The 24,817-nt window shown below is 46.1% G+C and overlaps 1 protein-coding gene across 1 annotated transcript in view; it reads right to left on the bottom strand.

Annotated features, from left to right (window-relative positions):
* LOC138473094 (heparan-alpha-glucosaminide N-acetyltransferase-like) overlaps positions 1 to 24,817 on the bottom strand; it is a 1,171,537-nt gene that overhangs the window by 496,829 nt on the left and 649,891 nt on the right. The window contains exons 8-9 of the mRNA XM_069611600.1: positions 13,366 to 13,492; positions 12,077 to 12,163 (exon numbers count right to left, since the gene is read on the bottom strand). Of these exons, the coding sequence (XP_069467701.1) occupies positions 12,077 to 12,163; positions 13,366 to 13,492 (214 nt within the window). The remainder of the gene's footprint in view (positions 1 to 12,076; positions 12,164 to 13,365; positions 13,493 to 24,817) is intronic.

The raw sequence follows: 24,817 nt of genomic DNA, 5'->3' as shown, positions 1-24,817 counted from the left end.
CGCCTTATAAATAACCAATTACAATTGATACATAATAGCAACGCCCCCACCCCATTAAACTTGGGGAAACTACTCACAGCACAGTGCGCTGCCTGGTATACCTTTATCCATATCCCATCCCACACTCCTAGGCCACCGGCTCTCCCATTGTCTTACCACTGCAGTTTTACAAATCTGGGGTTGGTCTCTTCCTGATAAAGAGAGCTCTTATTTTCCATGACTGCTAAGATAAGTGTAGTCTGGGTGGGGAGTACAGCAATTACTGTAATCCATTAAAACCCTACCACTCTTATTACCTTACATAACAAAGCACACTGATGTTAGCCAGCTAGTAAGTAAGCCAGTAAGTAGTTTTACAATCACTTCTGTGTCCCAACTGTAGGTGGTTGCCCATTTACTGCTGTATCCCAATCTTAGGCGTTAATTGCCACTTCCCAGGTCACTCAAATCGAAGTGTTTTCTATTTGTTGCTGTGTCTCAAATTTCAGGCATGTTTTCTCCCACTGCTCAGATATCTCAAATGTAGGTATTTCTCCATGGGTGTAGCTCATTTGTGTTGGTGAGCCATATCTTTCAAATGGCTTTCTGTGTTAGGGGGCAATATCTCACACGGATGGGTTGCGGGGCACAGTGAACACATCATCCCTGCAGGAACCGGTGGGGGTGGTAATTGCAGGACACCCAAATGTACGACAGGCAAAGGAATATGGGCCACATTTAGTCATAACAGCGGAGGCAGGAAAGGTACTGCCACTAACCACCCCAACTAAAAACTCACCCGTCTACATTCCCGCCCAAGAACACTCACCAAACTGCCCTACTATATTCACACCCCTATGACCCCACCACCCAGACCACCCAAACCCACGGCCCCCAAAACTAACAAAAAGCCAACTCACCCTTTAGCCATAAACACCTCGAGAACCTCTACAGAGCCTAGCAACCTATCAGTTAAGAATGCATCCACTAAGGATACCAAACCTCCAGCCTCAAAAAGCCTAAAAAATGCACTTATCAACGCCCGCTCCTTAGGAGCCCACGCCATAGAAATACATGATCTTATCACCAAACTTGACTTAGACCTATTAGTAATTACAGAATCCTGGTTACACCAAGCGTCTGGCCCTCTGTTAGCACTAGCTGTCCCACCAGACTACTCTATTCTCAGAGCTGACAGAACCACCTCCCCAGGTGGCCGTGTTGCTATTATAACTAAAAACACTCTCAAAATAGGATTTAGCTCTATTGAATCAATTGCTGGATATGAACTACTGCTCGCTAAACTAGCCACGAATGAAAACACCACAATCAACATTGTGGTTATATATAGAACGCCTAACACCAATAGCCACCCATAAACAGACATTCCATTAATACTGGCACCTATCCTCAAACCCCAAACGAAATGCATCATCATTGGTGACCTGAATCTTGGCTTCAATGATGACCAAGATACCAAAGCCACCTCCCTTCTCCTGGCACTTAATGACATGAACTTCTGCCAACACATAAATGTTCCCACCCACAACAAGGGTAGAACCCTAGATTGGATCCTAACCCTAAACACCAAAATCACTATAGGCCCAATCACCCCTCTCAGCTGGACAGACCACTTTTGCATAGAATTCACTATCACTAGTGACGATCCCTGCCCGCCTAAAGACAGAATTATGGCCACCATTGAAAGCAGAAATCCTAAAAAACTCACTGTAGAGAACCTTGACCCCGCTCTGAAAACAATCCTAGAAGCTCACTCATTCATCAGCAATGATCCTACCACCCTCGCGGAGCATTACCACAAATGCCTCTCCACAGCGATTGGTACAATAGCGCCAGTTACCACCAAACTAAGATGTGTCAATAAAAAATCGAACTTCTCGTTCAATGAAGAACTAGTCATCCTAAGAAGGAAAAAACGCACTCTCGAACACGCCCATAACAAACACCCCTCCCCTGACTCGGCCAAAGCCTTCAAAGATGCTAATACTATCTACAAAACAACCATTATTTCCCACAAAGCTAACGCCGACAATGCGCGCATCAGAAATGCAGCATCAGATTCCAAAAAGCTTTTCTCTATACTCAGAGAACTTGAAAACCCCCTAACTACTGATACACCCACGAATGCGAGCAAAGAATGGTGTACTACCATACAAGACGCACTGGCCTCCAAAATTGCTATGTTGCAGAATAAAATCACATCCAAAAGACTACTCCTAGCTGAAAAAAACTCCCCCACCCCTAACCCCGTTGCCTCCTCTAGTGACAACACCAACCCTTCCTTCCAGTTCACACCCGTCACCCAAGACCTTGTATTCAACACCATATCCAAACTTAAAGCGTCCAATTGCAAAGGGGACTCTGTCCCAGCCAACCTAGTCAAAGCCTGTGCCTCCACCCTGACACCCACCATCACCAAATTCATCAACGCCTCCTTCAACTCCAACATAGTACCTACCTGCATCAAAGAAGCCTGGGTCACCCCGCTTCTAAAAAAAAAACGAACCTGGACCCCACCATTCCGACTAACTATCGCCCTATAACCACGGTGCCGTTTTTACTTAAAATCATTGACAAATTAGCCTACAACCAAATTCAAACCCATCTGGAATCGAATCATCTTCTCGGCAACAGACAATCAGGCTTTAGGCCTAACCACAGTACGGAAACAGCCCTTCTGGACCTCAAAATCCAGATGGATGCTATCAGAGATTCTGGGAAACTCTGCATCCTCTTGCTGTTGGACCTCTCTGCAGCATTCGACCTGGTGGACCATAATAAACTCTGCACCTCTCTCGCCAGAGAGTTTAACTTCTCCAGGGAAGCCACTGCATGGGTGAAATCCTTCCTAACTGACCGTACCTCCAGAGTATCCATAGGGAAAGAAGCGGCCAACCCCATCCCAGTCCCCATAGCAGTGCCCCAAGGCTCCTGTCTCTCCCCTACACTATACAACGCGTATACCAAACTCCTCTTCTCAGCTCTAGACAACATGGGTGTCATATACACAAACTTTGCGGACGACACCCAGATCCTCATACCCCTTACAGGCAACTATGACCAGGACACTGTAACTATCAATAAAATATACGTCATCATACAAAACTGGATGGCTTTAAACAGCCTTTGTCTCAACGATGAGAAGACAGAAGTCCTCATTGTAGGATCATCAGCCAAAATAGCAACCCTCCACCCTGACTTTTCCTCAATCAACATCGATGGTACTGCCATTCCTGTACTGAAGCAAGTCAAAACACTGGGAGTGTACATTGATGCCAACCTCACCATGACTAAACAGATTAATGCGCTCGCCTCCTCCACGGTCTACACCTCCAAAATCATTGCTCTCAGCCGAAAATTCCTGACCCCAGGTAATTGCCTCAGCCTAGCCAGAGCCCTGGTTCTATCGAAATTGGATTATTGCAACATACTATTACTAGGCACATCCAACGCCAACCTAGCTAAAATGCAATTATTGCAAAACAAAGTCCCAAGAGCAGCTTTAGGTATAAAAAAATCAGACCACATTGCCAAGACCAGAAAGGACGCCCATTGGCTCCCTATCAAAGCTAGAATCATCTTTAAAACATTATGTATCACACATAAATGCCTAACCAGAAAAGGACCTATCTATCTCACAACACTCTCCACCCAAAAGATGACAGGAGATCATTAAGATCTAACGACAAATTCTCCTGGCTCCTCCCGCTTCAAATCCATGAGAGCCGGGGGTAGCAGCTTCACAGCTCTAGCCCCCAAACATTGGAACACCCTACCTATTACTATCAAAAAAAGAATCCTCTTTCACGGCCTACAAGAAATTGCTAAAAACTTGGTTATTCAACCAATACTAGAACCCATGGACAAGCAGCCGCAATATAATATTTTGTTAGTTATTATTTGTAAACTGTATATTCTAAAATGCAATGTAACCAATGTAACATTACAATGTCTTACTAATATCTAAGCTGTCTTGTAAACACGCCGTGACACCCGAGGGTCTGAGCGTGTAACAAATAAAATAAATAAATAAAATAGACCTCTCAAACTCTGAACTAAACACAACCCATACCTCTACAGTACAACAAACTGCATGCACTTCACTACACCACAACAATGAATCAAACCACACATAGCCTCGCCCAAGAGCACATGGTGGCTATCAACCGAAAAACACACGTACGCTCAGTGAAAAGGTGTCAACCGAACTGAAGCTGCCAAAAGCACATCACAGCTCTCTTGCTTTTTTCTCCCACTCAGTCCTATTCACTTACGCCCAGGGCAGTTTCTAGCCAACTTGGTGCCCAGGGCAAAACATCAGAATTCGACCCCGTGCCCAAACTGGCACACGTCATTCCCAAACTACTCCTCTGTTGTGCGACAAAACCCCTCCTCAATATGAATAAATAATTGCTATATAAATGAAGCTGGTTTCATTACATTGTAATTCAAGTACTTTACAGAAGAATTCTAATGTTAAAATGCAGCTGTTGCTGCCCAAGTCAATGCTTTTTCTGTCACCTGCTCTTAAAGAAGGCCTTGCTTGAATGCAGTTTCAATCTGTCCGTACTGGCACACTGTGATTGAACAGCCTCCCAGGGTCTGAGGGCCCACTGACCTGGCCCTGTGTTGCAGATGTTCTATTCGTACCACCTCACTTGTATTTCGCAAAGGGCAATACTAGAGTAAAAATATGAATTATTTTCTGATAGAAGGTTATCATTCCAAGATGGACAGTTGGGAACACTCTTATTGTACTCTTTCAAAATACCTCCTTGAGAGTGGGAAAGGGGAAAAATAGCACCAATGAGGATTCATGTATGCTTTGCATTAAATCACAGAGCATTTCAGGACTATAACAGTGATCAGAGATTTATACATTTGATAAACAAGTCTGTGATAAAAGAATTGTATGTGTGAATTTCTAAATTCATAACTGATGCATGCCTTGGTGCTCACATCACGTTTCACAATACTGACCCTAACATTAAAATGTTTGTAACCATGAACCATTTGGACAGCTTACAATTTTGGATGTGAGTATAACATGGCTGCAACATCAGCCTCTCAAATGGGGTACAATGGCTTGTTTACTTCTTGTTTCTGAAGAACTTTAGAGGAGGAAGGGCTGGGTCTCAGTGTGGGCATGCCCAACCCCAATACAGAAACATCTTTAGGGAATAATATCCACAGATAGGGCAGGATACCGCACAGGAGAGACCCAATAAACAATGCACAGAAAGGCTACACAGAAAGGATTGTACCTCTTTCAAACCTTCGCCTGACCAGTAATAAGCTAAAGAAGCGTTTCAAACAAAACTGGCTTCTGATGTATTGTAAATGGTCCACAGTTCTTCAGCCACTACCCCCTCAATATTACGCAGGCCCCAGGGGTTGGTTTGGCAAAAAAGAGTAGGCCCATGCTTTATTTAACAGAGCTGGCATTACCATCTCTTATTAGTGCTGGTCTGCAGCTAGTGGAAATCATGGTGTGGTAGTGTAGAAAGGGAGGTTGGCCTAGTGGATATACAACTTGAGGCAACTTCTTTGATTGCTTTATGTGTTTTAGTGTGGGCATAGAATGGCATGCTCGGCAGAGTAACATACACAAAGCATGCTGCACACAAAGTGCTCTTGTATGGACATTGGGCACATCAGACAAAAACAGGTATATGTCCTGTTACATAAGGGAGCACCACATAGACACCATTAACAAACTGGGTGGTGACTTGTGCAGCACTCAAATCATTGCTGCAAACATATCACTGCATTGATTTTCCCTGGGCTACTGTCTGCACGGTGACACACAATGAACTCTACTTTCCTGATCAAGGTGCCAGGTGACATTGAGTTGCCATCTGGTGTGCGCGCTAGGCTGTGGCTGGCTTGTTTAAACAATTAAAAGACCTTTGGTGCTGAGCTGATGCATTTTGTCCATGTCCCAAAGCAGCCACTAGAATACTTAAGCAAGAAAATTAGAGTTGACCTTCCCAGGGATGTGCCATATGTAACTATATATATATATATATCTAATTATATATATAATAAAGAAACTAGTTTAAAACTTTTTCTGTGTGGCACATTAATCCTCTTTGAAGAATGCATGGGTTTGCAGCAAACTGATACTTGTGCTGGCCTGGTGAATAAAAATGCCCCATGATCAGTTCTTAACACTGAAATGTTAAGCAAATGCTATGTAAAAACAATGGGCCTCATTATAATAGTGGCGTGTATAACAGTTCATATAACCGTTCATACCGTCCCGCCGCATTACGAGTTCTGCTCGTGGGTTCCTGACAGCCCGCCAGGTCTTACCTGGTGGGCTGTACAGTACCCGCGAGCAGAACTCGTGATTGCACCGACACCCTTATCAACGGCGCCAGTGCAACCATGCTCCCCACCCCCATTCTGCCCTATAGGAGCCCGGCAATACCGCCACCCGCAAATGGGCAATTCCTGGCCCATTCATCTTGTAATGGGCCAGTTATTGCCCAATCGCAGGTGGCGGGCCGGTAGCGGGCATGGCGGCAGCCGTGCCTACCATACAGGCACAGCTACCGCCATGCTCGTAATGAGGCCCAATGTCTTGTTAGTGAGCCATCACTTATAAATTGACCCACTTGAAAGGCTGTCAACACAAAGAGTAAGGTGCACAGGGTGTGTGACTCCAGTGCACCTCAAACGCTGCGGTTGGAATATGCATTCCTTTGTTTGCATATATACACAAGTCGGCAGAGAACAGCCAGCCGCGCATCCAGTCGTACATCGCAGAGGAACACCCACCGGCACAGCTGGCTGCTTAATCAGCTGTCCCGAAAGCTCAGATTTCTGGGTGGGCTATTTACTATGCCCAGCTCTTGAGCTATTTAGCTCTGCGTCCCAGGCTGTCGCATGGGTCAAGAAACAGGGCTGCTTACCCCTTTTAACCCCTTGCTTTAAAGAATTGCCAGAGCGCCAAGAAACCACACAGGTGCTAACTAACAGTGAACGGTATAAGAACCTTTAACATAACATAACATAAAACATATTCCTGAGTGTCTCCTTCACACATCAAATGGGAACACACTGGCAGTAAGGACTCGGGTACTCTCAGTGGATCTATTAGCTTTCCTTGATTTTATTTGTCGAATTTTATTTCACCGATTTGTCCACCTTTTTTACTGCAAAAAGCAGGGGGGGGCACCACCTCTCTTGTCCCTACAACCCCCCCTTATATACCATACCCAAACTTGACACATATAGATTTGCGGTAAAATAAACATGGTAACAAATTCGGTGAAGAAATATTTGGCAAATTGCCATTCGGCAAAAGCGAGGACTACCATTGGTCACCATGCAAAGCCGATGTATTTGGCATGCTCCCGGCGTGCATACAATATGTATGCATGCATACGAGACGATACTGCATGATTTACCCCCTCATGATGGAAAACCATAAATGATTTGGAACACCCACGATTTAAATTTCCAGTCATGGTAAAAGCATTTCATTGACGCGCCAGGGTATTAAGTATAGACCATACGGGCCTTCACTATCTCCTGGCTGATCTCCCTTGCTGGCCTGGCTGGACCGTTGTGGGTACTATTTTTCCATGGCAAGTTATATGTACTTCAGTGACAAGGCTGATGGGGGCTGCTGGGCGAGCCTGCGGTCTTCAGTCTGGAGTTATCGTTAATTAATCAGAAAGGCTGCTGGTCGTTGTGTTTCGCCGATCCATCTGTCTCCAGGATACCGTGTTTGCTGTGCTCGTTATTATAAATCCAGCGTGAAAGCGCGCAAACAGAAAGCCATAAAAATAGAGATGGGTCGCAGGCTTTTAAAAAAGATTCACCGCAGAGGAATAAATGCACGGTAACGTGAGTAGGTGAAACCCTGTGGGCTACGCCTGGGTTATGGATAAAAAGCAAGCACTCATCTCCAGTAGCAGCAAATAAGGCCTCGCCTCGTGTGAATGCGTAGCAGTGACGTCATAGTGTACACATCACCCTTGGTCCCAGGTGCCTGACGTAGGATAGCATCTCTAGATGCTGGTCCTGATCATTGGGCCAATCCACCCAAGAGCCCCACATCACTAGGCACAAAGTATCTCTTTAAGCCCAATCTATGGAGCAAGAAAGACTGGTTCAAGATGCGTAGCCCTTAAACTTTTAGGCCCCCAGAGCGGGTGAAAGCAAACGATTTCATTTTGGGCTGTTGAGAGCCCACTGAATTATATAGGCGTGCAAGGGTCTTGGCGGGCGATTGTACTATTTCCATTGCGGGCGACATTTGGCCAAACTCGTGTGAGCTGAGAGGTGTGAAGATGGCAGCATGGGAAGGACCCTGACCTTGAGGCTCCTGCCACTTTGCATCATCAACCATAACTCTCTGCGAATCTCCAAAACCCACGATATTTTAGGTAGTGCACAGTGTTTTCCCACCTCACCTTTCACCTGTCGTCAACTCCCAGGGACTAATACTGCTACACCTATCGTTTGAAACTCAAGAGCCCCATTGCAAAAGGCATCTATCTGACAGGTGCTTCTGCCAGAGTGCGACAAAATGACGACAGCTCTTCCGGGCCCCGGGATAATCAGTGACCAAACCACCTGCTCAGCCACACACTCCTACTAAACCAGCAGTGATCCCAATCATTAGGGTGAAAAAGGAACAGCCCGGAGGTTATACCTCATTCACCTCTCTTGATAGCGCAGGTCAAGAGCAGGCTATATCTGCAGCAGGGGTGTGAGCTGATAACAGTAGCAACCCAAACAGTGTTAGAACAATAGTTCCAAAATAAAAGAATGGCCAATAAAGGTTCTATAGAAAGAGAAGTTTAATAAAGCAATCAATGCAAACAAACTAGCTAAAAACACTAGAGACACACGCCTGTAAACTGTCGACTGGGGACATGGCCTCTTCACAGTACTTTTAGGTCTTGTAACTGGTGCAGCGGCGTAGCCAGGATTGTCTGACTAGTGGGGCCTGAAGCTAATGTAGTTTTGCTCATGGCAGCGACATTAACATCTGTAAATGCCTACACTGCTCTGTTGAGTATGAATTTACAGATTTTGGGTGGGCCTTGCCTGCTCAGTCCCTACCCTGTCTACGCCTCTGGTCTGGTGCTCGAAAGCGTTGAGCTGGGCTTCTAGGTGCTTAAGCTGCAGAATAGCTGGTGTTGAGATGTTAAAATCAATGCAATCCTGCTGACGATTGCCGCTGAGCTGTTTCAAAAGTGCAGATTTCTGATGGGTTAAGTCAGTCTTTGAGATGGAGAGACAATGGCTTCCAATGGTTTGGGTGGTGGTTCAGTTTGTGATGAGAAGATAGTACTGCTGAGTTGAGTTGGCATGCAGATTGGGTGAGCCTGATGGCTTCCATCGGCCAAGCCAGCACTAGTCAGTTGCTTCCATGATGTTGAGCCAACAATGAGGAAAAGAGGAATTGTTACGCTTCAACAGGTCGAGCAAGCATCTCAGTGGTTTGAAGTGCAACAAGAAGTTTGAAGTTTCATGGGGTGCTAAAAGCAGCACCATGGGCCGTCTTGTGGCTCAAAGTGCATTGAGTGTGGTCGAATCAGTTCTTAGACATCACAATAAGATGAAACCGGATTCCAAGCTGTTTCTGGACTTCAGGCTTGCTGCAAGTCCAAATCTAGGGTGTCCAGGGGATGAAGTCATGGTTCAATTGCCTAGGGCATGACGCTCGACCATGACCCCAGCCCCACCAAACAACCCCCATTATCCACTGCTCCTACCGTGCATCCTAGTTCAGTGTCCACTATGCCCTCATAATGTGACCAATGGCCAGTGCTCATGGCTTGCAAGCATGGTCATCTTCCACAGTTCATGAATCATGGGCTTCGGCTATGCCGTATTCTCTAATAGGCAAATCAGAGTACACATTTGTCCTTGCTGAGGGCCAGACCCACTGCCCAGGCAGCAAAGTTATATCACTATTGTTTGGGCTTACTTCATGACACTTTCAAAAAAGTAAAACACAGGACAGATTTGCAAAAGCATGCATTCAAGTCCTTGACGAAGCTCCTCACACAGGTTTGCTGTAATCCAGTCCAGCAGTGCGGGCTGCAGCCGCAAGCAGAATATTTTTTCCCATTCAAACCTAGGCCTTCAGATATTGTGCATGCCCCAATAAGCAAATCAGAGTACACATTTGTCCTTGCTCAGGGCCAGCATCATTGCCCAGATACCAAAGTTATATCACAATTGTTTGTACTTACATTTTGACACTTTAGAAAAAATGAAACACAGGACAGATTTGAAAACCCATGCTTTGAGGTCCTTGCTGATGCTCCTCGCAAATGTTTGCTGTAAACCTGTCCAGCACTTCGGGTTGTAACCAGGAGCAGAATTTCTTTTCCCATTGAAACATATCGCGATTTCGAAAAACCATACCACGTAGCCGGTCCCTGGTGCCCATGTCCACTTTAACCCCATTGCCGGTCTCTCGTGGTCGTGGCCAGTAGCCAGATTGTCCGGGTCTGGACAATCTGGCCATTGTCCCTGGCCACAGGCTATACCTCAGTCTCCAAAGCTATATCGCTATTCTTTGTACCTACATTATGACACTTTTCAAAAAATAAAACATGGACACATTTGCAGAGCCATGCTTTCGGGTCCTTGACAATGCTCCTTGCACGAGTTTGCTGCAAATACATTCATTTCATTTTTTGAAAAGTGTCAAAATGGATGTACAAAAATAGTCATATAACTTAGCCCCCACTTGACATAATTCATTCAGACTTTGCAAAAATATTCAGAGTTGGGTTTATAATCTTACTGTAAACCTTTGTGCAGAATCATCAAACTGTAACAAAGTTGTAAGCCATCGGAAAATGTTGAGATTCCCCACCCTTGACAAAATCGCACCAAACTTTGCAAAACCATTCAAATCTTGGTCTAAAACCTTTTTGCAAGCTTTTGTCCAGACAAACTTTGTATACCCATCGAGGGCCAGGTCTAAAATTATATTTCAGAGTTACGTGCAGTTTCCTTCAGTGGTGCCAAAGTTATAAGCCATTCAAAAACTGCTTTTCACTGACCCTGTAATGCAGAAATATGCATGGATGCCCTCGAACATCTGAGATGCTCGCAAACATCACAGGGAGGTCCCCGAACATCGAAATGTTTGCGGACATCGGAGAAGAAAAACATCCTATTTTTGGCTTTGTATAGCCATATGCCATCCCATCCTCATCACCTTTATCCTCCCCAGAGATAGTTTCATTAGTTTGACAAGTGCAATGTTGTGTTTTTTAATATGTTTTTACCATAATGTCTTCAGACAACAGGCTCTGTTCGCAAATCCAACATGGCTCCCGTTTCAAAAGTTTCGATGCACCTCATGCTTTTTATTGACCAATCAGTGAGCACGTGTGATGTCTGTGGACATCACGCTGCTCTCTGATTGGTCCAGACGTGTCCGCAGACTCCAAATCAGGAAATGAGTCCGTGGACCGGACCCAGATATCACACATTTTTTTAACCTACTTTTTGCCCATTTAAAAAAAAAATACTGGATGGATTTACACTAAATTTACAAAAGCATGCTTTCGGGACCAAGCCTCCGTTCCTGCCACAAATTTGGTAAAAATCCATCCAGCGGTTAGGGCTGTAGGCTTGAGCACATTTTATTTTCCATTGTGCCTATGTGGATTTTCACACATTTTGGTACACCCCTATAACTTTGACTGCCCCTCTGGACAAAACCACACCAAACTTTGCAAAATCATCCTGAGGGAGCCTTAAACTGTTTTTGCAAAGTTTGGTGAGGATTTGTCCAGGTGTGGCAAAGTTATAAACCACCCAAAAAGTGCTTTGTCTATGAGTTGAGCAACTTAACCATAACTACCGGGACGCAATCGCAGGCCCCTTAATGTTACACTTGATCCCTTCTCATCTAGGAGTATCTGCTGGTCTGAAAATCTCTCCATTTCTACTGCAGGCCACTGCATATGTAGTAACTAGTTTGGGTCACATATCCCTTTACAGACCACTAATTTGCCAAGAGGTTTTTCTTTTTGGTATGTTATTGCTGTGTTTGAGAATAGAAACAAAATGGAGTCCACTGTCTTACCTGCAGGCCAAAGAATGCCATCAGCACAGAGTTGATTGTGCCCAAAACTCCCTCGGGATCGAAAGGTTCTGTGGTTTTATACAGCTCCTGAAACACAGTAAGGAACACAAGTAAAAGATAAACAGGCAGATACCAAACGCTCAGAAGAAGCCCACCCACGTCCACCAGTCTGTCATTATTCACCTGTTGCTAGAATCAACGGTACACCTGAGCACTGTCCCAGAGCCCCTTGAATCCAGTGATTCTCTGAAGGGCAGGCATATCAGTGATGGGTTGGGGTTCTCCATATGTGCTAGGCTGGAGTCCTCCAACAGAGCCCTCCTGAGGGAATCACCCATATCATTCACCAAATCGGAGTTCCCCCTGCAGGAAAAGAGCCCCTAAAAGGCCCCACTGGTTCAAAGCTCTGCCCTGACTCACACAACACAGACCGACCCTTCAGGAGGTCATCCTTATTCAATGCCAGGAAATGATTGCCCCACCACAGACAGATCCTTAAGTGGTCTCCCTCACTTAATGGTATGGCCTGGTTCTCCCACACAGGCATGATCCTTATAGGATCAAAGCAAGGCCCTGACTCGGTGAACCCAGGCAGACCATTGGGAGGTATCCTCATTCAATGCCAGGACTGTATTCCCCCAAAACAGACCACTTTTTAATTTAGGGCTCCTTCATTAAAGGACTCAATTCAACCAACATTGATCCCCATTCAGGGATTGTAACCTTTCAATGTCTTGCAGTGCTTTGCTGTGCCTTATGAAACTCATATATACATCAATATAATGACCACACCACTGTAAGGCACTGGGATGAGGGAAGAAACATTATTTTGCTCCAAGGTCCAAGTGACTTGATGCCATTCCCCGGCCTCACGTCGCTTGAAGGCCAGCACCATTCCATGGGTCTCCAATATTGGTGGGGCCTGCACATGGATGACAAACATGCATTCAAACAAGAGGTAGCTAGTATATCCATAGGAAAAGTTTCCAACGAAACACTTTGCATCGAAAATTATGCATGAACAAGTTTTGCATCAAAGACATATATGGGGTGGATGGGGGGGGGGTAAAGGGATCATTTTCGTTAGGGAAGGTTTTTTAAAGCTAAAAAGCATGGGGTTCGGGAGGGCACCCCCGAACCCCCAAAAATACATTTTCGATGGATAATTTTCGATGCAAAGTGTTACATTGGAAACATTTTCGTTGCAAAGACCATAAACCCAAAGAAGAGCCAGGGAAAGGAGATGGGACTGAGAGAGTAGGTTCCTCTGACATAGTCCATCTGAATACCTTGCAGGTAGGGTAGCCGTAGATATGGCTTTTTCCAAGCAGCCATTTGTCGATGTAGGCAGCTGCTCCTCCAGTGCAGGTCGGGTATCTACCCTGATCTCCAATCCCTCCAGGACCCAAGTAACCCCTGCAGAGCAAACAGAAAACCGGGTGTTTAGCAGCTGCCAAGCGTCGTTCCCATCCATGTTTTACATTCAGAGGAGAACAGTCCAATGACATGTCGCTCAACTAGGGGTGGGCCCATGAACTAACCAAATAGTAAGAGCCACAATCTGACTGCTCAAGTTATGTTTGAGGATGTCTACTTCCAGGCAACCCCTGGTTTGCAGCGGATATGGAGTGCCTAGAAGGGCCAAGTGAGGCATTAAGTGAGCTCTTGACTCAACCAGCTCTGTGGCTATTATCCCAGAACCCCTTATTCACGGCTCAGTGGGCGCAGTTAAAAAATGAGTAAATTGGCTTTCCCTCTTATTCACCCACATCTGACATGGTGTGCGGGGTTCCCATGTGGCGTTCCCGAAGAAACGTGGTGCTGCAGGGACACCACATGTTCATCTGCATACCACAGATACCTGATGATTCTGCTGTGAGTGGAAACACAAGATTTCCATGTTATCCCCATCTCAGTTCTGGTGGTGTGGGTGTGTGCAGTAAGCATAGAGCTGATTGACAGCACTCTCCCTGAATCCCACCTCCATCCAGGCAACACTGGAGGCTTTGAGAGAAACAATGTTCAGTGCTCTGGCATTGACTGTTGCTCACATCCCATTGCCCTGCTTTCCAGACTTCCGGGGTGCGGTGGTCCGGTGCTTTCCACCACCAACCTGTGCCTGCTGGGACAGTCTCCTATCTTTCCAGCACACCACACATCAGAGCCCAGTAAACGTCCCTGCATGCCCAGGATCCAAGGCTGGCGCAAGTGCTTTGCATATAAAGCTCCATCTGAACCCCTCCAGAATGGGCGCGGCAGCACCGCTCCATTGCTCATTATCTAGCAGGCACTGGCATGGGCCCTGTTGTTTATTAATGTTCATTCAAAGTATTGGGGTGAGTCTGCCCTTTTTAGGTAAGTGTCCTGTGGCATGGCCAACACCCGCTTGATCCTTAATATATTGAGTACCATTCAATTGGTTAATGATAACACCTGTTACAATAGTGCTTAAAAGATTGCCTACTCCAGCAGGAACAGCTTTACAAGAACACACATTGTTATATTAGTTATTATTAGTAGTACTTGAAACAGTTTAAATGTTGGAAGAGTAAGGTGCATGGTTTGCTTAGACCTTTGCCAAGGTGCCAAGCAAGCCATGTCAGGTTTTAAGAAGAACTTGGAAAACTCTACTACGGGCATAGCAAGGAGGGGCTGATGTGTCATATACAACACTCAAACATTAATTTAAGGAATATTTTAAGACTTTGTAATACAATGGGGGCATCCAGATATACCTGACCCTATTCAGTTCAGAACTTCACCATTATTATATGATTATATGCTGTTAAAATTAAATCAACTACACACCTAAAACAGGAAAGGGTCCCACAGGGTGCAAGAAATGGTCTACTGTTCACACTGAGTTAGATTTCTCAGGCAAGTATTCCTAAAATCTGACCATTAAAGAAGTGACGGTGCATTACAATGCTCGATCTGGTTGGATAGGCATACTGAGTGATGCAAACAGTAGAGCAGTAGATCAGCTAATGGGGTTCTGTTCAAGGTGGAGAAAATGTAGCTAGGAAGGAGAGCCCGCCTCTGCAAAACTAACTCAAGGGCTTTGGGCAAGCAGGGCCTCACTGGGAGTGACTCCTCTTTAGGGCAGATGGACTCCCATTCCCATGGGGAACTCTCTATACCCAATGTACTCTCCGCCTATATGGGAGTAAGAAAAGAGGATAAGACATCTGTGTGTTTGGTTAAAGATAATGTTGAACTTTCCCCCGGCTTGACAACTTGTAATGAACAACATGCCCCTTCTCATTACAGGGGCAAGAATAAAGGACCAAGGACCCTTTCACTGAGGAGAGATTACCAACCCTGAAGAGACTCCCTGATGTGAGACCGTAGGCAAGGAGAGGAGCTGCGCAGGACACCTGTCTGAGACACCACACGCCACATGAGGAAACACGTAAGGCCGGAGAAGCCGAGGCTGTGCAGAGTGAATCAAACCTGGATGCGGGAGCACTTAAAGGACGTGGTGGGCCCGGAACCTGCTAGCAGACGCCAAGTCCATGCATGAAGAGAGGTTTGAATCCTGCATTCTCAGCATGTGAACCAGAAAAGAGCAAGAGAGAAGTGAGAGAACGGCGTAACCCAGAAACCGCCAACATCCGCCTTGAGAATTGGCAAGTTGAGAAGGATGCTGCCTCTGTTGTAAGACGGATCCTCCCTGGAGAGTGAACCACAAAACAGCAGGTTTGCTGTTTTCCCAGGTCTGAGGGAAGACGAGAGCTGATAGAACAAATGAGGAGCAGGGAAGAACTACCTTAACCCCATTCAAGGGTCACATGGATCTGAGAAGCCTGAGGAAGCAAAAAGAGTTAAAGGGTTGATGGAGCCAGAGAAACCCGAGCAGGAAGAGAACCGAGAGAACAAGCGGGGAATAGGGAAGGACTATCCTAGCCCAATCTAAAGGTCACAGGGATATGAGAAAACTGAGCAGGCAAGATGAGTTAAAGGGTTGCGGGTGCCAGAGAAACCCGAGCAGCATAAACCTATACAGGGGTCAAAGGGACCCAAGAAAACTGAGAAAATTAGAAGTAGAAATGGGGCACAGGAACCCTACCAGACCAGGTGATATATTGGGACTGGGGAACACAGACGACCCACAGGGGCAACATAAGCAGACCAAAGAGAATACCTCACAGTAGCACAAGAGCACCCAAAACTTGGTCGAAGTGCAGACCAAGGTGGTGGACAGGGATCAGGAAAATATCCCTCCACATAAATAAGATTGTCCATTATATTTTTTAGGAACTTGAAACTATTTTGAACTTTGGGATATCTTTGGAGGTCCCTTGTGATAGACGGAATAGAACTGTTTTCTTTGAGAGGAAAATTTCTTAAATTCTAACATTGCATCAAGACCCAGAAGGGATTCATGCAAAAGACTAAGCAATACTGTGACGATCCAAGCGTACAAGGCACTCCTTATATTTCCTTTAAGTTTCTCTAAAAGGTAGGGCCAGTTAGAGCACCAGCAGAGGTTAGGACAGAGGATGAGAGTTTTAGTTTTGGACAACATCCTGACGTGCACCTTTCTCTTATTTTCTGGGACAAGGACCATGCACCGTAGGTTAGGACTAGGTGAGATGTTTTATTTTAAGTTAAATACAATTTTAACATGGAACTGTGTCTCGTTGTTCATCTCCTCTTTCTGGTTCACTACAAAGCCTACATAGATATTTAATTCCGTTTTCAAACAAAATTGGGCAATCTCTGTGCGGCAGAGACTACACTAAGTGCATCCCTTGAGGTTTGATGCAATATACATCTCCTATACCCCTTCCCCGAACACATACACACCTTTATTCAAACAGGAGTATGGAATTCCACCATTTGAAATAGTTTATTTCCCATAGCAGTGCTGCAATGTCATTAGCCCAGCAGAGTGCTCTATCAATAGAATTATACAGAGGAAACTGAGCAATTTCCCTATGTCAGAGGTCTGCAACCTTTCACTCTCTAGACCTTTTGAACTAAAATTCCCATCAGCCTCAGCCAGATGAGTCAATGGTGAGATATCATGGTAGCTGTAGCTCAGAACATCTGGAGAGTCAGATATTGCAGACCACTGCCCATGCGATCTGGATTCACTATGCTGCCCCCATAAGTATGTGCCTGAAAGACGTGATGGGAGGGTGGTTAGCGGTGGTGTATATATATATATATATATATATATATCTGCTCAATATTCGCTGAGAAGCCCAGGAAAAGTTTAAAAAACAGCATTGTTCACTAAGTTAAGACACCCGATAAGGTTGCTGGCAGGGCCCAGTTGCTAGAGGGGTAATTGACTCAGGGCTTAATTTTCTGAATGGAACCCACATACTGAAACCCATCAGTCTGCCAGATACCCCTACTATAGATTGTGTTGTTTGTGGCTGTCAAGGGTTTTTGAGGCCTTCTGGCGCTCCCACTGCTGTACAAAATTCTCTGCTGCTTGCTCTCCTGCCCGCTCTCTTTATTACCAGCTCTTCAAGACAGCCAAACCGCAGTATAAGTTAATAAACACAACGAGCACAACATTTCTCAGAAACAAAGCAATGAATATGAATGTGACTGGAGTTGTTTTGTAGATTTGTGTCTATGGTAAAACCCTGAATGGATGCTGTTACACAATTACGAGTGCAGCCAAGCGCCACCCTCCATATTTACGCCACTTTCCACTCTTTTGACTTCCCTAATCACCCAGCAAAAATGTACCACAGTGGGTAGTCTGTGCTCCCCACATTTAGCTTTGCTGCCCCGCTGAATCTTACTAGATCACCCCGTGTTCACTGTCAAAGCAAATACGTTAATTGTCTTTGCTGAAACACCCCCAACTGAAAGGGAAGGGAATTTATGCAAAGCTTTTGACGGGAATTATGGACGTTATTGCATCAGACGGCCCCTTCTTGCAATGGAAAGTGGAGGGGAGGTGGGCATCTGGGAAAATGAACAGGTGCAGTGATAGAGTCCATACTCACCATGGCGCTATAGGCAGTAAACAGAGATTTATTGTTACCCAGAGGTATTCATTTTGTTGCCCCTAATGTCAACGAGGTCTGTGGCCTCGTTGACAGGCCAGGATTCGAGCCTCTGGACATGAGGTCAGACACATATCCCTGCAGTGTATTGAATGCATTAGTCCACTGAGATTCTTAGAATATGGGCCCGATTCATGGAATTATTTTCCGGAACATGTGCGTCAAACTGCGAGAGAAACACTGCTGGTCGATTCATGGATGGAACCGACTCCATGGGCCTTCTAAGAGACTTGTGTGGAGTTTGCACAGGCTCGGCACGGCTCTGGGTGTGGCCGAGTGCATTGCGCACGACACCACAAAGGGGGTGGGTGGGCGTGGCCTGAAGAGAAGCCGGAATAGGGGGCAGAACACACAAAATGGAGAAGAACAAGCTAGAAAGTGGGCGTTAAACGGGAGGGACCGTGGACCGCAGGCAGTCCCTAACATGCCCACAAATGCGCATGACAAAGCGTATTCATGGATGTGACCATGCAACCTCTCGCCTGCGGAATGGCCATGCAGTGCACTCGAAATCTCCGCCACCCGGAAGCAGGTAAATAATAATTTGGCATTTATATAGTGCTACGAACCCTCAGGTATCTGAGCGCTGCTTATCATTACCTGCAGTGTGTGGTGCTTATTTATCGACCTCAGAAGGATGAAAGGCTGAGTTTGGCCCCGCCAGGATTCGAACCTGCGTTAGCAGGCTCTGCACAGATGTCAAAGCGAGCACTCTACTCCTGTGCCACTTGACCAGCTATGGATTTGTTGTAACGCTCACCTGATTCCTGTAGAGGCGCCGGTCTTGACTGGGCGTATACCGTATCTTCAAAGGTGATGTGTAACACACGGCTGGCTCTTTGGGCTGGACCTCTGTGCACTGTATGTTTGACTCGAAGGGTAAGATGTCTGCAGATAGAAAATATGGGATTAATGAACTGGGTTATTGAATGTCTCTCTCTTCTTCCCTTTCTCTTCTCCTGTAGAACCCCGAAGGTTAACGCTCTCACCTTAGGTAAGTGAACGCCGTGCTCTCCATCTGCCTCGGGGCAGGGTGCTGTAACCAGTTTCTTCACTGGATAAGGGGAGCAGGCCTCTTGACTTCAGAGGACTGCTGTCCGTCGTTTACTGCACGAACGGTAAGTTTCGAGTAATTCTAATGTCTTTAAAGTCTTTAGTAATGATGTCTCTTGTTTTGCAGGGTTCCGGCGATGGTGGATGACGGGCTGAAGTGAGTTGAAGATGGAGCCCGTGTGATGAATAGAAGCGCCTGGAAGCGCGTAAGTAAGCGCTTGTTGCCTGCTTCACGATGCGCTCTAACTGTCTTTTTATTTTGCAGGTACAAGTTCGGAGCGGCTGCAGGGTGCCGGAATACCCACTGGGTTAGATGTGGAAAGGAGTAATGGCACGTGAGTATTAAAGTTCCCCAATGTCTTTAAACGCACCTTGTTTTGTCTTTCAGATGCGGGATGCAGCGCCGAAGGCCTCCGGAGCGTGCGAAGAGTTGGTAAGCTTTTGTCTTTCAGATGCCGGAATGCAGTGTGAAGACCTCCGGAGCGCACGAAGAGTAGGTAAGCCTTTGTCTTTCAGAATGCAGCGCGAGGCGTTGGTGACAGCCGATGGCCCAGGTAAGTGAAGAGCTGTCACTGAAGACCGTAATGCTAACCTGTTCTTTCTTGTCTTTATAGGTGTTGCTGAAGACTGGATTCAGGATGGTAAGCCTTTTTCCTTAGGCCCAGGATCAGATGCAGAAGACACGATGAGCGTTCTGCTGCAGAGGATGCAGAATAATGCAAAGCAAGATTCATCCATCGGGTGTGGTTTAAATAGCCTCCTGTAGTGCTTAGGTGTCTCCTTCCACAGCCACGCCTAGGTAAGAAAAGAGTTCCTGCTTTCCAGAAGAGTTCCAGTGTTCTGAACCTAGGGAGTGGCTCCTGCCCCACCCAACAGGAAAAGTAGTTCCAAACAGAAGAGGATCAGAGGCTCAACTGGCAGGCAAGTAAGCAGCATGGTCTGCTGCAGGTAAGTCCACCCAAGCATTATGAGCCCGGCGCTTCCAGCGCTGGGACTGGGCATATTTATGAGCCTGGTGCCACTGGCGCCAGGACTGGGTCCAAAAGGTCCCAATTGGGACTGGTTGGCACTCGGAACCTGGGTTATGAATCTGCTTCCAAGGGAGTTGGGAAAACCCTGACCTTTTGGAAGCAGAGATCATGACAGTACCCCCCCCTCAAGACCCCTCCCAAACCGGGCTTCTCCAGGGGTTTTGGCTTGTCAGGAAATGTTCGGTGAAATCTTTTGATTAGGCGAGGAGCGTGGACATATTCAGCAGGTTCCCATGATCTCTCTTGGGGGCCGTAGCCTTTCCAGTCAATTAGGTAAAATAGTTTAGATTTGGAGATCTTGGAGTCCAGAATGCTTTTGACTTCAAACTCGAGTTCCCCATCAACTAAGATAGGTTTTGGAGATTTAGTTAGTCGGGTTTGAGGTTGCACGGGTTTTAATAGAGAGACGTGGAAGACCGGATGTATCTTCATGTGCGGGGGCAAGTCCAACTTGACCGCTACTGGGTTTACTATGGTAGTGATGGAATAGGGACCAAGGTATCTTGGGTTGAATGTGCGTGGCCCTTTTAGAGGTAGATATTTGGTGGATAACCAGACTTGATCCCCTACTCGATATTGAGGGGCTTCCTTCCGATGTTGATCTGCTCCTTTCTTGTATTGTTCTTTAGCCCTTTGAAGGTGAGAAACAGCTTCCTTAAAGGCTTGGGTGATTGTAGAATGCAGGTAGTCTACTGCTGGTGTTTCAAGATCTTGGAGGGGATCCAACTCCGAGGTTCGAGGGTGACTGCCGTACAAAAGAAAAAACGGGGTTTTCCCAGTTCCCGAATGGACAGAGTTATTGTAGGCATATTCGGCTATCCAAAGGATGTCTTTCCAAGTTTTTTCAGTTTGTTGCAGCATGCAGCGTAAATACTGCTCCAGAGTTTGATTGGTCCTCTCGGTTTGTCCGTCGGTCTGAGGGTGGTGGCTGGTCGATAGTCTCACATCAATTTGAGCCGACCGACAGCAACTTCGCCAAAAATGAGAAATAAATTGACTACCTCGATCCGAAATTAGAACCGAAGGAAAACCGTGCAGTCGGACGATGTTTTCGAGAAATTCTCGGGCCAGAGTTGCTGCTGTTGGCAAGCCTTTGAGCGGAATGAAATGCGCCATCTTGGAGAATAAGTCCACGATTACTAGAATCGTATTGTATCCGGAGCATGGAGGTAGATCGGTGATGAAGTCCATAGAAAGCGTATGCCAAGGGCGAGGTGGGATGTCAATAGGGCGTAAGAGGCCTGCTGGTCTTTCCTTTTGACTCTTGTTTTGGGCGCATACTCCACAGGACATTATAAAGTCTCTGATATCTTTTTTCCAAGACGGCCACCAGAAGTAGCGCTTGATCTTTTCTGAGGTCTTGGCTATACCGGAATGTCCTTCCATTAAAGAATCGTGATAACAAGAGATTACTTCTTTCTGTAAATCTGTGCTGGGTAGGTATAATCGTTCTTGGAAATACAATAAGTTGTCCTTTACTGCAAAGTCCTTTCCTTGCAGATGCCAATTCTGTATGTCTGCTGGAGTTACAAGTTGCCTGGCTTTATCCTTAACTTCCTCTATGGATTGTGTGGCGATTACACCCAGAATTCTTTGTTCGGGAATGATTGGTACAGGTTTAGGGTTGATCAAGTGTTCTTCCACTCCCATCCGTGAAAGGGCATCAGCTTTACCGTTTTTTGTACCAGGTCGATAGGTAATTATGAAGTCAAACTCGGCAAAGAATAATGCCCAACGGAGTTGTCTAGAGGATTGGGCTTTTGCGGTTTTCAAATATTGCAGGTTTCGGTGATCCGTAATCACAGTAACGGTGTGTCGGGCCCCCAGCAGATAATGCCGCCAAGCCTTAAAGGCAGACTTGATAGCCAGAAGTTCCTTGTCAGTAATCGTGTAATTGATTTCAGGAGGCGAGAATTTGCAGGACCAAAATGCCACGGGATGCAACTGATTGGTTACCGGGTCCTTTTGTGATAGAACTGCCCCCATGGCAAGGCTTGAAGCATCAGTTTCCACGATGTAGGGGAGTTCGGGGCGAGGGTGTTTAAACATTGGTGCAGACATAAATTTAGTCTTCAAATCCTGGAAAGCTTGTTCCGCCTCGGTAGACCATTCAAAACGTTTGTTTTTCTTTAACAAGGCAGTGATGGGCTGGACTATTCGAGAGAATTCGGGGATAAACCTGCGGTAAAAGTTAGCGAAGCCTAACATGCTTTGCACACCTTTTACGGAGGATGGTGATGGCCATTTGAGAACTGCATCGACCTTCTTTGAATCCATACGCACTCCGCCAGGTGATAATATGAATCCCAAGAATTCAACTTCAGTCACGTTGAAAACACATTTTTCCAACTTAGCGAAAAGTTTGTGTTGACGCAATCTTTCGAGGACCATTTTCACGTGTTTCCGATGTTCAGATTCCGATGAAGAATAAACGAGGATGTCGTCAATGTAAACAACAACACACACATCTATGAGCTCTCTGAGGACATCGTTCATAAAATATTGAAAGGCGGCCGGGGCATTGCAAAGTCCGAAGGGCATGACCTGATATTCAAATAGCCCATACTTGGTGCGGAAGGCCGTCTTCCATTCATCGCCCTCTTTTACTCGTACCAAGTGGTAAGCTCCTCTAAGATCCAGCTTTGTATATATGCATGCTTTTCTGACTTGGTCCAGGAGTTCAGGGATCAAAGGTAACGGATATCTATTCTTAACGGTGATCTGGTTCAGGGAGCGATAATCTATACAAGTTCTAAGGTCTCCTTCCTTTTTTGGAACGAACAACAAAGCTGAAGAAGCAGGGGACTTGGAAGGACGAATAAACCCATTTGCCAGGTATTGATCCAGGTATTGTCGAAGGTGAAGGTTCTCAGGCTCGGTGAGGGCATAAATTCTACTACAAGGAGGAGTAGATCCAGGTATCAGGTCTATCTGGCAGTCATAAGACCTATGAGGAGGTAGAGAGTTAGCCTGATCCTTCCGGAAAACATCTTGGTATTCTAGGTATTCGGGAGGTAACTGGGGAGTCTCTGAAGAAATTGCTGCCAGTGCAACACCAGGTGGAGGGTGACAAGTAGAGACACATTCTGGAAACTGGACCGTTCTTGCTCGCCAATCGATCAGAGGATTGTGTTTCTCTAACCAAGGTATTCCTAGAATAATCTGAAACTGAGGGGCCTTGATCACATCGAACACGATCTTCTCATGGTGTCCATCTTGACTTATTAGCGTCACTTCTTGAGTGGTATGCGTTACTGGCCCGGAGGCTATCTCCGTACCATCCACCGTAGTAATGACGTCCTTTACAGCCTTGGGACAAAGAGTTAGATTCATCCTCAAAACCATTTCATGATCCACATAATTGCCGATGGCACCGCTGTCGATGTAAGCTTCAATTGCATGTAATCGATTCGGATTATCAGGGCTAATGAGGACCATAGGTATCACGAAATGCGAGGTCACAGAACTGGTTTTCACGCTCGGCAAGAGGACCTCTATTCTTGTCGGGCGAGGTCGTTTCCCTGCTCAGAGTTTGTAACTTTGGTAACTGCAGCTCCTACTGCCTTCTTAGCAGGTTTCACCGGACAGTCTCGAAGAAAGTGCCCTGAGTTTCCGCAATAGAGGCATAATTGCAACTGTTTTCTCCTTTCCCGCTCCTTTTGTGTTAGAGGACCTTTCAGACCCCCTATTTGCCTGGGTTCCCCGGAGTCTACTCCTTTGGAAGGAGTTGGCGGTTTGGAAAATACTCGAGCATCAAACTTGGAACGATCGGCCTTCCTGTTCTGCAGTCTGTGATCTATTTGAACGACTAAGTCTATATAGTCCGAACAATCTTGTGGGGGATTCACTACTTGGGCTAACACATCTTTGAGCTCTCCACGTAGACCTCTATAAAACAGCATAATCCTTTTGTCCTCAGGCCATTGAGTTTCCACTATCAGTCTGTTGAAAGACGCAATATAAGCCAAAAGGTCTTGATTACCTTGTCGCAACGAAAGAAGCTCATTGTCCAAGGCCTGCCCCTGTGAATGTCTTGCGAACAGTTTTTCCATACTGAGCTGAAAAGCTTGAAAATTATGGAGGACCGGCTCATCTTGATTTACTAGAGGGATCGACCAGTCTGCCGCATTGCCACTAAGGTACGAAAGCACGAAAGCTACTTTAGCTTGATCAGTTGGAAAGGCTGCTGGCCGGCATAAGAAATGCAACCGGCACTGATTGATAAATACTGCAAACCTCTTTGGGTCACCAGAAAATCATTCGGGCGGAGCCAGAGGTACATTCCCAGGTAGGTTGATCTGCACTGGATTCATAGAGGATGTAGAAGGAAGATTTCCCCCAGATGCGGGTAACGGGGTCTGTCCGGCTTGTGACTGTAGCAATTGTCTAGCGAGATCATCTGTTCGCTCCTTGGAAATAATCAGTTCCCTTCTTAGAGCGTTCGTTTCCTGACGGGCTGCATGCACTTCTGCCCTTAGTTCCCCAAGTAACTGGGCTAGTTGGTCGGTATCCGAGGTTTCCATAGCGCCTGGACGGGAGTTTTGTGGTAGGCTTTGCATTCTGTAACGCTCACCTGATTCCCGTAGAGGCGCCGGTCTTGACTGGGCGTATACCGTATCTTCAAA

This window comes from Ambystoma mexicanum, chromosome 8 (assembly GCF_040938575.1).
Source record: "Ambystoma mexicanum isolate Mex_15411 chromosome 8, UKY_AmexF1_1, whole genome shotgun sequence".
NCBI lineage: Eukaryota > Metazoa > Chordata > Amphibia > Caudata > Ambystomatidae > Ambystoma > Ambystoma mexicanum.
This window is presented reverse-complemented; position numbering and strand designations above follow the sequence as displayed.